The 13,469-nt window shown below is 36.8% G+C and overlaps 1 protein-coding gene across 1 annotated transcript in view; it reads left to right on the top strand.

Moving 5' to 3' along the window:
* Positions 1–13,469, top strand: part of TJP1 (tight junction protein 1) — a 315,639-nt gene that overhangs the window by 229,420 nt on the left and 72,750 nt on the right. The window contains 8 exon segments of the mRNA XM_077124011.1: positions 1,768–1,892; positions 2,776–2,878; positions 7,972–8,248; positions 11,359–11,462; positions 12,054–12,090; positions 12,093–12,221; positions 12,446–12,514; positions 12,517–12,589. Of these exon segments, the coding sequence (XP_076980126.1) occupies positions 1,768–1,892; positions 2,776–2,878; positions 7,972–8,248; positions 11,359–11,462; positions 12,054–12,090; positions 12,093–12,221; positions 12,446–12,514; positions 12,517–12,589 (917 nt within the window).

Raw genomic sequence — 13,469 nt, 5'->3', positions numbered from 1 at the left:
CCTAAGAGTACATGACTGAGGAATGGAAAGGGAAACTGTGGTATATGCATATGACAGATTGCTAAATGGCTGCTGCAAGAAGAATGGAAGTTGTGAGGCTTGCCATGAGGTGAATAACCTCGAGGGTAGTATGTTGAATGAAATGTCAAAAACAGTCAAATAGCGTCCTTCACTCATACAGAGTAACTAATATACAAACTCAGAGATTTGAAGTTGAGAGTATGGGTTATCAGATTGGGGCCTGTTGTAAAGGTTCTTAGATTGTAAGCTCTTACAGAAGTCACATCTATTCTGGGATTGAACTGTTATTCCTAAATTGTGTGATGCCGAGCTTTTTGTCTATAACCTAGTCGTTTCTGGAACTTGGGGTATTTCTGTGACACCTGAGACTCAGATTTAAAGCTCTGAATCTGTGAAGTCAGCATTACTCTATAAAGCAGCTGTTTAAAAAATTGAAAAAATTATCACGTTAACTAGAGATATGAAGAAAGCTGATCTGGATAGAACTAAGGTAAATCAGAATACAGGGTAAAGGATGATAATGACTATTTTAAAACTTCAACTTCTGTGTGAGGTTAAAGGAAGAGATGTGTCTTTGTTGCAAAATTTATATTTTTGGTAGCGTATTCTCTAATTTAATGCCTGGTCAGTTTATTCACACTCTGTAATTACATGGATTCTTGAAAAGGGTGTGAAATCTTGCTGGTTTGTACATAGTGCGATGCCCCAATGCATCCCAGAATAATTTTGGCAGAGAATAAAAAAATATTTGTAAAGTTCCCTTGGGGGACTGGGGAAAAAGGAGGAAATATTATATAAACTTCCCCATGTGGTGTATTCCTTATATTCTGGCAGTCATTAGGGGCACCCAATTCAATAGGCTGAGCCCTAGATCTTGGGGCTCGCCCCTATGAAACTTATTCTTGCAAAGAAGAAGCTGAGTCTACTTTTGACTATGACTAAGTGTGTCACCCTCAGGGAACCTTTTTTGTTGTTAGATGTGGCCTCCCTAAGCCATCTTGGTAGGTGAACTCACTGCCCTCCTCCCTACGTAGGGCAGAACTCTCAGGGGTTTAGATCTCTGTGGCAGTGTGGGACAGGACTCCTGGAGATGAGCGGGGGCCTGGCATCAAGGAATTGAGAACGCCTTCTTGACCAGAAGGGGGAAGAGGAAAATGAGACAAAAGTTTCAGTGACTGAGAGAATGCCAGCAGAGTTGAAAGGTTATCTTCGAGATTATTCTTATGCATTATATAGATAACCCTTCTTAGTTTTTGGTGTATTGGAGTGGCAAGAGGAAGTACCTGAAACTGTTGAACTGTATTCTAGTAGCCTTGATTTGTGAAGACAGTTGTATAACCATATAGCTTTTACAGTGTGACTTTGTAATGGTGTAAGCCCTGTGCCTGATGCACCTTTTATTATGAACAGATGAGTAAAAAAATAAGGATAAAAAGAAAATAAATAACGGGAGGGGCTAAGGGCTAAAAATATAATTGGGGTAGAGATTGCAATACTAGTGTATTTCAGTTCTTAAAGAATGTTAATTTAATTAACAATTTTTAACATTTCATTATTCCCAGTAATTATTTTATTACAGCATACATTCTGTCCAGGGATGGATAATCCTTATATATAACCATATATGTGAATAAGTGCATGAAGACATAGTAAGATTGTAATTTTCTATTTTCACTGCTCTAGACTGTATAATATAAAACAATGGACAATTATCATACTTAGTATCAACTCTCATTATTACTTTAGGCTCCTGGATTTGGATTTGGAATTGCAATATCTGGTGGAAGAGATAATCCTCATTTTCAGAGTGGGGAAACCTCAATAGTAATTTCAGATGTTCTGAAAGGAGGACCAGCTGAAGGACAGCTGCAGTAAGCGCATTTCTTCTCTCGGTGCCTTTGTCGCTGGCACCATTCCTAACTTCCCATCACTGACACACCTTTTCAGTGGTTTTGCCATATTCACATACTACCTATGCTATGAATTATTTGATAGTTTTCCTTGAATTAACACACATTTTTATTTATTTAAGAAGGAAGCTTCATAAATGTAAAGCTGGTATCACTTATCATAAATAGAAAGTAACTGAAAGTAAAAACAGTGGAAAAGAAACTTGTTACTCAGTTCTAGTTAGAATCTTGCCATCAGGAGCCTGTCTCCCTGAGTCTGGCTTTTTTTTTTGCATGGGCAGGCATCGGGAACCGAACCCAGGTTCTCGACATGGCAGGCCAGAACTCTGCCTGCTGAGCCACTGTGGCCCACCCAGAGTCTGGCTTTTTTTATTAAGCAGATTGGCAAGATAAGAGAAACAAAAAGCATATTAACAAAAATGACTATAATCTGAAGAATTAAAATGTAACTGAAAGGAAAGGAAAATAACTTTTTATTTTTGAAACAGAATGCTTCCAGCTGTCTGACTAAGTATTATTCAGTATGCTATAGTTGTATCACCAGAAATCATTTTGTGTATTATAATCCCTGCTGAATCCTTTGTGTGTGTTGAGGTGGGGGGGGGGCGGCACTGTGTTAGTAGCTGAAAAGCTAGGTGGTTGGTTAATTACTTACTAAATGTTTTTGTGATAGATTTGAAAGTAAATGTTTTGACATTATTTTACCAGTGATTTGAAAACACGCAGATTAATAGCCCATAATTAAGAATACTTTCTAGAAGTACCCAATTTTACAGTGTCTTCACCAGCTTATCTGTATGTTTTTCTCTAACATGTTATTTTGGTAACCGTCTTTATCCCCTAGGGAGAATGACCGAGTTGCAATGGTTAATGGAGTTTCAATGGATAATGTTGAACATGCTTTTGCTGTTCAGCAACTAAGGAAAAGTGGGAAAAATGCAAAAATCGTAAGTATCTTTTTAACCTAGTAATCTGATAAGTACTAACTTTATTGTTGATACATTTCTGGTATTTGAATTCGTCCTTTCCCTTTAAGATAATGAAAATTCCAAAATTAGATGAATGAAAGTAAGAATGGTCCTTCAGATGCTAATGTTGTGTTTCATCATTCAGCTGTGCATTTTCTTAACGTTGAAAAGTAAGGATTTTTCTCAGTTGGAAAGAAATGTTGGAGGCATTTTTTATCTGATTATCTCTTTATGGCTTAAAATTTCCTTCTCTTTTAAGCATTTCTGTCAAACTGGATCTTGACAGGTAGTCAGTTTGAAATATATAGGCTGTTTTCTGTTTTAAGGTTTGTGTAATGGGCAAATTATACATTTCCGTTGAACACTTACATTATCAGCTACTTTTCTGGATATTGTGGTGTAGTTTAAAGAAAGAGAAAGTTGTAAGATTTTCATGGTAGAAGTGGTTAGAGTACATTAAATGATAGGTTTTACAATAGATAGAATCTCCATGCTAGTCTTTTTTTTGAAGTAATGGAAGAGAAATTCAGTTAACTCTCCATAATTGGCCTGAAATCACAGTTAAAACCTGATAAATCTGCACAGAATGGATTTGATCAAAAAGTCCTATTTAAAATCATTTCTACATTTAGGAGCACTTAAGCCACTTCCACCCACTTTGCTCTTCACCTATTTTTGTCCCGCCTTAAGGGGTTAAGTTACTGCTTGAGACTTTGGGTCATTGCTCAGGTGTACAGAGCAGGAGGAAAAGGCCACAAAGCTAGATGGTTTGTCCTGCTTTGTCCACTGAGAACCTTTCTGTTTTCCAGCAGAAGCTCAGAACCATAGTTGACCCAGTAGAAAGAATAGAGATTGGGTGAGGGGAACCTGTATTGAGTTTTGGCCTCGGGGAGCTCTGTGAGAACTAGAAGAGGGTGCCCAGAGACTGTGCACTCGTACTTGCTAGGCCCTCTCACCCTCTCTAGGCTTTTATGCTCTCCGGCTGTTCTCTGAACCAGTGTTATCACTGTGAGATTAGAGTTTTCTTGTATTGCAGTAAAGCCAGTGTTTGGTTAATGGCATAGTTTCAAATCACAGACATCTTCTATTTTTGTCTATATTCCCACTGCTTCTTTGTATTTTTACAGGTGTAATGGCATTTTAAAATTATAGTTAATAAGCTGCATAGTAGGTAACATTTTAAAAGTTTTTATAACATGAGATTATAGTGTTTGCACAAGCCAATAGCTAATTTTATGATGACCAGTTTTATTGGGTTTTGTGATTTTAATAAACTTGAGCTTTCTTGCCTTAGCTGCTGATCCTGGACATTATCATAATTACTTTTCATTGTGTTTTTCATATGCATCTCTGCACATTCCAAGGTGAGCACCTTATGTAAATTGAGTTTTTCTCCTGTAGTGGAGGTTGTGAGCTTCACTCATACCTACAACTTTTTAAGCCCACTGTGCCTCTCAAAATTTGAGTTCTTTATTTTGTTTTGTTTTTCTATGCAAAATATTAAGCACGCATATCCCACGTCGACAGTACATCCAAGAAAGTTGCAGTGCTACATTCTAGACTTTTCTCTAGAGAAATGATTTTATAGGAAATAGACTCAAAACCTGTAATGTATCTGAAGAAGTACATGACTGTGACTTAACTATATCACTTGGAAAGCCAGAATTCCAGAAGTTGGGCAAGCATTTTTTGCTCTGTGGGGAACAGTTTTAGGTGGTTGAGGGGAGTGTTGTTTAATCAACAAAGAGCAGTTGTTCATTTCTGAATTTGAACGGATTGAATCTTGTCTCTTTAGTTTACTTTAACTCTTTCATTGTCTCACCATTTCCAAAATAAAATTCCAGTGTCTTAGAATGTAAGGTGTCTTTCTTACCTCTTTCCCAGCCATAACCTCAAAGTGATTATATGTGTTTTTGCCCTGTTCTGAATAATCAACCCCTCCCCCTTCTTTAACATCCCTCAAAATATACTCATCTTTGTCTTCTCTTCTGTGTTTTTATATTATTGTGATTGTTTTTATGATTATCTTTCTAGACTAAGAGTCCTTCAGGGAAAGAGGCTTTGTTTTAGTCATCTTTTTTACCTCAACCCAGTGCTTACATTAGGCTCAATAAATGCTTAGTGTTAGAACTCTTTTGACAACACAGCTGCCACAAATATGCTTAATTCTCTTTAACTATAAGTGAAGGAAAATAGAAATGGCTTAGTTGTTCATAACACAGGAGCATATACAATTTTTACTAAAAACGAAAAGCATTATGAAGCAAATGAAGGGGCAAAGGCCCTTCCCAGAGATAACTCACTCTGTGAACGTTTCAGTATATATCCACACGACTGCATAGTGTTCTGCTGTACGTACTTAGTTAACCAACTCATTTACTGATCAGTGTCCAGTTTCCACAAGTAATAGAAAAAAATGCTGTGGTAAAGATGATCATGTTTCTGCCTACTTGTTCACTTATCATTTAAAAATAATTTCGTAGAAGTGGATTTTCAGAGCCAGAGGGCATGAATGACTTTAAGGCTTTTGCTGTATTACCAGTTTGCCCTTCAGAAAACCAGAATATGGAGAATCCATTTTTCATCAACTGTTTTTTATTCTCTCCAAATTGATAGACTAAACATAGTATTTCAAATCAAATATCATTTTAAATTATAAGTGCTTTTACTGCTCATTTATATTTCTTCTTTTCAGGTTCATGTCCCTTGCCTTTCAGTAGTGTCATGTTCACACTAAGGTTAATATAGCCTTTTGTCAAGTAGACTGAAACTGTTTTCCCATTTGTGTGTGCGCGTGCGTTCATCGTAGTGTTTTGTCTTTATATATTTCTGCATGAAAATGTTTTTGTTTTTATATTGTCATACTTGTCAGACTTTCACTTTATTGGTTCCTTTTGTGCCATGTTTACAAAAGCCTTACCAGAATTATAAAAGTATATGTTCTCTGTTTTTCTAGTACTTGCATGATTTCATTTTATTTTATTTATGTTTGAATCTTTAATCCAGCTAAACTATTTTGAAGTAGGCATATTCTCTCGCCATTTCTGTAGTGTTAAAATGAAGTATAATTGTCAAACCTGCTAAATATTATTCATGTGAGTTTAATTGTTAACTCATAAGTGAAGAATCATAACTTAAGATAATTTTCAATAAATTAAGCACCTTCTATGTGTAGATATTTCAGTTATATGTGCAGTTAAATATATGATAAGGACCTTCTCGTCAAGGAACTTGAATCTTAGTAGGTTGGTGGATAAGCATAACAATAACCATAATGCATCTCAATGTCAGATTAAAGTTGTTCAAATGTAGTAGAATTCCAAACAGGTGACATACTAATAGGATGGATGGGGAAATCCTGAATGCTCAACTGGGTACTTTGTTTTTGTTTTTTCATTAATAAAGATGCCCTGAAAATTAAAGCGGTTTTAAAGTATTGCTTCTGAGTATAGTGTGTTTAGCTAAACCTTGAAATAGAGGTGAGACTGAAAGTCAGGGATACCAGATAGGAATTGTTTACAGTTGTGATATTTGATAGAGGCCTCACCTGTGGTGGCACTGGGATGGAAGGACAGCCTTTTTTCAGTTCTTAACAGTACATTGGTTGGCCTCTGGCTAGCATTTGTCTTCAGTGGGTTTCTTCAGAAAGGCCTTCTCTGACACTGTAGGTGGAAGAAGCAAAATATTTAGTGTGGAGCTACACTTTGGAGAATTTCAGCCATAAAGAGAAGAGATAAGATGATAACATGTAAGTGAGTAGCAAGACTAGATTAATTGAATGAATAGATTATTTGAATAGATTAGTGGGGGACAGATTGGAGGTAGAAAGGTAAAGCTTAAAATTGATGGAGCGACTTGATGGATAGTAACTGATGATGAAAGATCTTGAAGGTAGGTAGGGATGAGAATAAAAACTCAAATGTAAGAGATTGGTTCATAGAGAAAGAGGAGCCACTTGGTTTCTGAGACTGGAAGGAAGGTGGACCAAAGATAAGAGATATGGAAACATTCAGGAGTAGAGGGGATGTGAAGTGGTCTTGATCTGTATAAATCAGGCTGAGTGATTTGGTTACTTATATTAGCAAATTCCATACAAAGACAAGAGGTGCATAAAGGGATTGTGGAACAAGAGTGAAAATTCTGTCAAGTGAAACAAATTTATAGAGGACATAATTGCATAGTGTGGAAATGAAGTGATAAGAAGGTGAAGAAAGTTACAGGTCTGGGAGTAAGTATGTCATGGCAAAGGATTAAGAGGTCAGGAGAGTCTAGAAAATCATTTAAATATTAGAACATGGTGTGTTCTACAAATCTGGGAGAAAGGCAGTTGAAACTAGGAAGGAATTGATAAGTGAGAACAGGAGAGGATGGAGATATTCAGAAATAAGATGGGTGGTGAAAGTATCCTTGGTTGAATCTTTGAGGAAAGAATACCATCAGAAGGAATTTGCACCTAGAACAGAAATTACAAATTACAGAGATACAGAGACTGAAAGCAGTGTGTATGTGGTACTGAAAGCAGTGTGTATGTGGTAAAGAATAACTGAGATAATGCTCCAGCATACGAAGTTGAATGTCAGTGTGGCATTACAATAAATTTATCTCCCAGAGATCTGGCAGGGTATTCGTGGGCCTTGATACTGATGGATTCTGAAATTTTTAAGGAATCAAGTTGGACTTCTAGGTTTGCTATGGTTTTGGTAGAACTATAGTTTTTTGTTTTTGTTTTTTTTTAATTGCATTAGTGTGGAGTGCTCCTGTTCTTTTCAGACCAGTAGTTAACTAGATTCCCTTTAAAGTTTGTGATTATGATACTCTGATCTTTCTGAAGTACGTATTAAGCCTACTATTCCTCATTAGGTGTTTGATCAGATTTATCAGGAAAACAGAATACACAGCCATTATGGAAATGTGTTCTTTAATAATTCTTTGTCATTGTTTGTATATTATATAGCTCTGATTCCTATTTAAATTAATAGTAGGTAAAAGGAATTATTGTTTCTTCCTCTTAGAAACTGAAAGAGCATATGTGAAAATCAAGAGATTACTTAGTCATAGTATTTTATTTGTAGACCATTCGAAGGAAGAAGAAAGTTCAGATACCAGTAACTCGCCCTGATCCTGAACCAGTATCGGACAATGAAGAAGATAGTTACGATGAGGAAGTGCATGACCCAAGGAGTGTTCGTAGTGGTCTGACTAACAGAAGGAATGAGAAGAGCTGGGTGAGGGATAGAAGTGCAAGTAGAGAGAGGAGTTTGTCTCCACGATCAGATCGACGATCTTTGGCTTCTAGTCAACCTGCCAAACCAACCAAAGTCACATTGGTGAAGTCTCGGAAAAATGAAGGTATTCTCTACTCACTCCTTTTTTTGTATGGGCAGGCACTGGGGATTGAACCCAGGTCTCCAGCATGGCAGGCAAGAACTCTGCCCACTGAGCCACTGTGGCCCACCCTCTACTCTATTATCATTATTTTCCCATAAAAATTTTAAGGTTAATCTTTATGAGAAATAAAATTGCTGTCTCATCTTATCTTTGCTTTTGTCTTCTTGTTCATATTCTATTGCTGTAAGTTACATCCAGTTTTGGCATACACAGGGTCATGCACTTTCTCTGTCTCAGTTATTTTCTTGAGCAGGTAGCACCTCAAATAGTTTTTCTGGTGGTTGGCTCTTAGGTTTGTTCTTGCAGTCAAAACAGCCAGATACAATTTATGCTAACAAGAAGTATCACACTGTCACCAGATTGAAATTTAGTATTTTACTTAGCTGTCCTTAGAGTCAGTTGTAGTTATAACCATGGGGAGAAGTCTTGGAATTTATTAGGGTTTTTTTTGAAAATATTTATTAATTAAGGGCTGGAGAAAGGAACTGTTATAGAGCAGGACTTAACTGAAGTCTGGCTGCCTTGTCTCGCTCCGAATCAAACTTAAAAAAAAAAAAAAAAAGGAATTTCATTGTGGCTTTTTCCTGCTTTGGGCTTGTCTCTCAAATGCAGAAAAGCCTTTATGACTGATTATTTTGATAAGAGGGTATTATGTAAAATATTACAAAGTCTCACTTTGATCTGTTTTACAGGCTGACACATCTTCTAGTTCTTGCTCCCCACTCTATACTTCTTGTTCAACTTCCCATTCAAGTTATTTATACTTGCTGTTTCTACTTCATTTTACCACTCTTCATCCCTTTCTGGTCTTGGTATCTCTTCTCTGTCCCAAAGATTACTGGCACTAAATCCAGTGGAAACTTTTCAGCTCTTCTGTTAACTTTCCTTCTCAGTACCATTTAACATCATTCACCACTCCTTCCCCAACACCTGCCTTTTTTTTTTTTTTTTTTTTTAATGTCCTTTTAGGTTCTGTAACACTGTAACCTTCTGGATGCCTCCCCTTTTCAGTATCCTTTGTAAGCTCATTCTCCTCATCCTACCCTTTAATGTTCTTTAGGTTTCTGTCCTGGAATCTCTTCCCACGTAACAGAACCTCATTAGGCAATCTTATCTATTCCCATTGCTCAAGTAGCTGCTCTTGATGACTAAAACTTGTATGTCCACTTCAGATCTGTATGCTTTTGTGCTCCAAGCCATATATATACAGATAACTGTTAGGTGTATATAGGTCCTTCAAAGTTAGCACATCTCAACAGAAACTCATCATCTCCAGCTTAATATTTTTTCATGTTTTCTTAATGAAGTATCCCAGTGAATGCATTATTCCAACTTCCAGTGCACATGTAAGCTGACGGTCCAGTTCCTTGCCTAGACACCTGTTCTAGTTTGCTAGCTGCCAGAATGCAATATACCAGAAACGGAACGGCTTTTAAAAAGGGAATTTAATAAGTTGCTAGTTTACAGTTCTAAGGCTGAGAAAATGTCTCAATTAAAGCAAGTCTGTAGAAATGTCCAATCTAAGGCATCCAGGGAAAGGTACCTCGATTCAAGAAGGCCAGTGAAGTTCAGGGTTTCTCTCTCAAGTGGAAAGGCACGTGGCAAACGCAGTCAGAATTTCTCTCTCGGCTTGAAGGATGCATGGTGAACATAATATCATCAGCTATCTTCCTTTCCAGCTCCCTGGGAGGTGTTTTCCTTCTTCATCTCCAAAAGTTGCTGGCCAGTGGACTCTCTGCTTTGTGATTCTGCAGCATTCTATCATCCTTCTCTCTGAATCTCCCCTGGCTTTCTCTCTTCTTGTTCTCTAGCTTTTTCCAAAGAGCTTCTTTTTTAAAGGATTCCAGAAAAACCAATCAAGACCTACCTAGAATGGGTAGAGACACGTCTCCACCTAATCCTGTTTAACAACCACTCTTGATAGAGTCACGTCTCCAGGGAGATAATCTAAGTAGTGTTTTAAACATACAGTACTGAATAGAGATTAGAAGAAACAGCTGCCTTTACAAAATGGGGTTAGAATTAAAATATGGTTTTCCTAGGGTACATACATCCTTTCAAACTGGCACAATATCCTACAGTCTTTTTGTTTGTTTGTTTGTTTGTTATCCTGGTGGCATTCCTGCTTGTGAACACTCTTTTTATATTTGCCTTAGGTTAAACTTTCACTCTGATGTAGCTTTTAATTACTTGAGTAGCAGATCTCCTAACATATCCCATATTAAAAACTTTTTTTGTGTTCTTTCTTTATTCTTCTATACAGTAAGACTTGGAGTCCTTCTCTGTCTCCCAACAGAATGAGAGGGACACTCCTTGTCCTGTTGACATTATACTGATGGTCATTCATCTAGTTTTTAAAAAAGTATGGCTATGGTTGTTGGTGGCAACTGGGCCTTTCATTCCTCCTGGTAACTGTGCCAGTATTTTACCTAATTCCCTCATATATAAATACAAGTTAATGTTTCCTTACTCTTGGGTACTTGGTTGGTTGGTTGTTAAAAGGAAGGGATTTCTTCTGCCCCATGCCTGTCTGGCTGGTTGTGATCCTGTATTTGCACTGTTATGAAGTAATATATGTTGATGCTCTGAGTGTGTCTTTCCATGGTCATAGGTGCACAGAATCAGAAATGTTTTTGCTTTAGGAGCTGGGAAAAACAAACATAGTATGTGCTTGGTAACACAAGACATCATTAAAATCATTAACCTTTCTAAGATTTTTCAAAATCTCAAGCAATTTACTTTTTAGAATTATAATCATTCAAATTCTAAGAAGGTAGCAAGTATATCGGTACAGCATATCCAGAAAGAAGTGGTTTTCTCTTCAGGGCTTTCTCCTGTTAAATAAATGTAAACACCACACGTCAGTCTTCTGAATCACACACTTCCACTTTGCTTCACATTGACATTGTGAATTTTTTGATGATAAGAGGAAATGTCTTTTTTGTGGGGATAGTCAACAATAATTTCTTTAAATTTTATTTTAAACATATCTTCATGCAGTGATTTTTACTTTTAAACTCTAAGTATCTTAGGATTTTACACTAAAGATATTTAAATATGTATTTTTTCAGAATATGGTCTTCGATTGGCCAGCCATATATTTGTAAAGGAAATTTCACAAGATAGTTTGGCAGCAAGAGATGGCAATATTCAAGAAGGTGATGTTGTTTTGAAGGTATAGTTATATTCTTAAATTTTAATAAACTGAAATAGAAAATGAGTTCTAGTTTGACCATACAGCCGCTGCTTATGTTTAAAGCAAGCTTGCAAAAATAATTGAAAATAAATGTTTGGGAGAGGGGTAGCTGATTTTTCAGTGTCCATTTTTACATGTCAACACTGGTGCTTTAGGTGTGGAATCATCCTGAGAAAATTAACCTCTAGAAATAAATGCCATTCACCAGCAGAAGTTACTTTGTAGATAGGTGTGTATTCTTCCACAATAAGTGATTTTGATATTTGTTCCACATGTCGGAATTTTTTACTATTATCTTGCTTATAAGTACTTGAAAAATGATAGGCTTTTAGGGAATAAGAGTGTGCTAATTTGGGTGGTGGTGATTTGTTGTTGTTTTGACAAAGCAACAGTGTAGCAAAAATTTTTCATTATTTCAGGAAGAATACTTTGATAATTTACAAAAATGTAAAAGAAATATTTTGATTCCTACAAATCAAGGAGTAGTTTGAATATTCCTGTTCTAGCAGAACTAATTTAACATCTGTATTTTTGTTATTTATTTTCATCTCTCTCTCTTTTCTGTTGCAGATAAATGGTACTGTGACAGAAAATATGTCACTGACAGATGCAAGACATTGATAGAAAGGTCTAAAGGCAAGTTAAAAATGGTAGTTCAGAGAGATGAACGGGCTACCCTGTTGAATGTGCCTGATCTTTCTGACAGCATCCACTCTGCTAATGCCTCAGAGAGAGATGGTGAGTATGGTTCTCTGTAGAGGTTCCCTTGAAGAGACCTTTATTTCTAAATTCTAGAAAGCAGGTCACCACAATTAATTTGATCATTGGCTGATGAGTTAATGCTCAAATCAGCTACTTATATGAAATTATATTTTGTAACTTGCTACTATTATCATTGGAGTACCTTATATGTTAGTATAATCATTTCATGGGAAAATAAATAGCACCCTTTATTTAAATAGACATTTCAGAAATTCAGTCACTGGCTTCAGATCATTCCAGTCGGTCACATGACAGGCCCCACCCAAGCCGGTCCGCTCTCCTGACCAAAGGTCAGAGCCTTCTGATCATTCCAGACACTCTCCGCAGCATCCCAGCAATGGCAGGTAATAACTATTGTGTTTAAAATAGAACAGTTATGTTTGCTTGAAATGTGTATTTGTAATGTAAATGATTGAATTAGGAAGTAGATTTACCTTTTGTCGTTTAAGATTAGACTTGCTTTTCCTTTTCAAATTTAGAATTTCTTGTAGACTACAAGAGTCAGCTTTTTCTTGAACAGCCAGATATAAAATATTTTTTGCATGCAGGCCACACAGTCTCTGTCACAACTACTCAACTCGGTCTTTTGTAGCACAAATGAGTGGGAGTAGCTATGTTCCAATAAAATTTTTTTTATAAAAACAGCCCACTGCCTTAGTTTGCCAACCCTGAATTAGAAGATGCTAGGAACTTCAAAATTTGCTTTGCTATTTGGGAAAATGAATTAGTCGAAGTTCTCTACTATGTAAATTAGCCTGGACTGCCTTTTCCTATTAAATAATATTCTGTCTGGTACTTATGTCGGAAACTATGGTAGGTTAGCAGTAGGTGACCTGCCTGAATTTCTGTTGTCTTTGGGGTCACTTCTACCTTTAAGAATCTGAAGAAAATTATGGCCCTTCTTTCCAGAAAAATGCACATGTGCAAATAAATGCAGCATTTTACATATAGTTTCTGAAGGTTCCCAGAACTCTGCAGGCCCGTCTGGCTTACAGTTAACCACAGGAGGGACTAGGAAATGGGGGTTCAGAGCTGGAGACAGTTTAGTATTAAAGAGGTTGATTTGGGACTTATCTGCATAGAATTGTTAGCTGAAGCCAGGGAACTTACTGCTTGTTAGGAGAAATAGTATTTATGAGAAGGCTGAAAACAGGACCACAGGGAGCACATTCCCTTAGAATTGTGAGTAGATGATGGAGAGAGGAGGAGTACCTAGCCAGAAAA

This window comes from Tamandua tetradactyla, chromosome 12, assembly GCF_023851605.1.
Source record: "Tamandua tetradactyla isolate mTamTet1 chromosome 12, mTamTet1.pri, whole genome shotgun sequence".
Classification (NCBI taxonomy): domain Eukaryota; kingdom Metazoa; phylum Chordata; class Mammalia; order Pilosa; family Myrmecophagidae; genus Tamandua; species Tamandua tetradactyla.
Note: the sequence above shows the minus strand (reverse complement) of the source record. Positions and strands in the feature narration are given on the sequence as shown.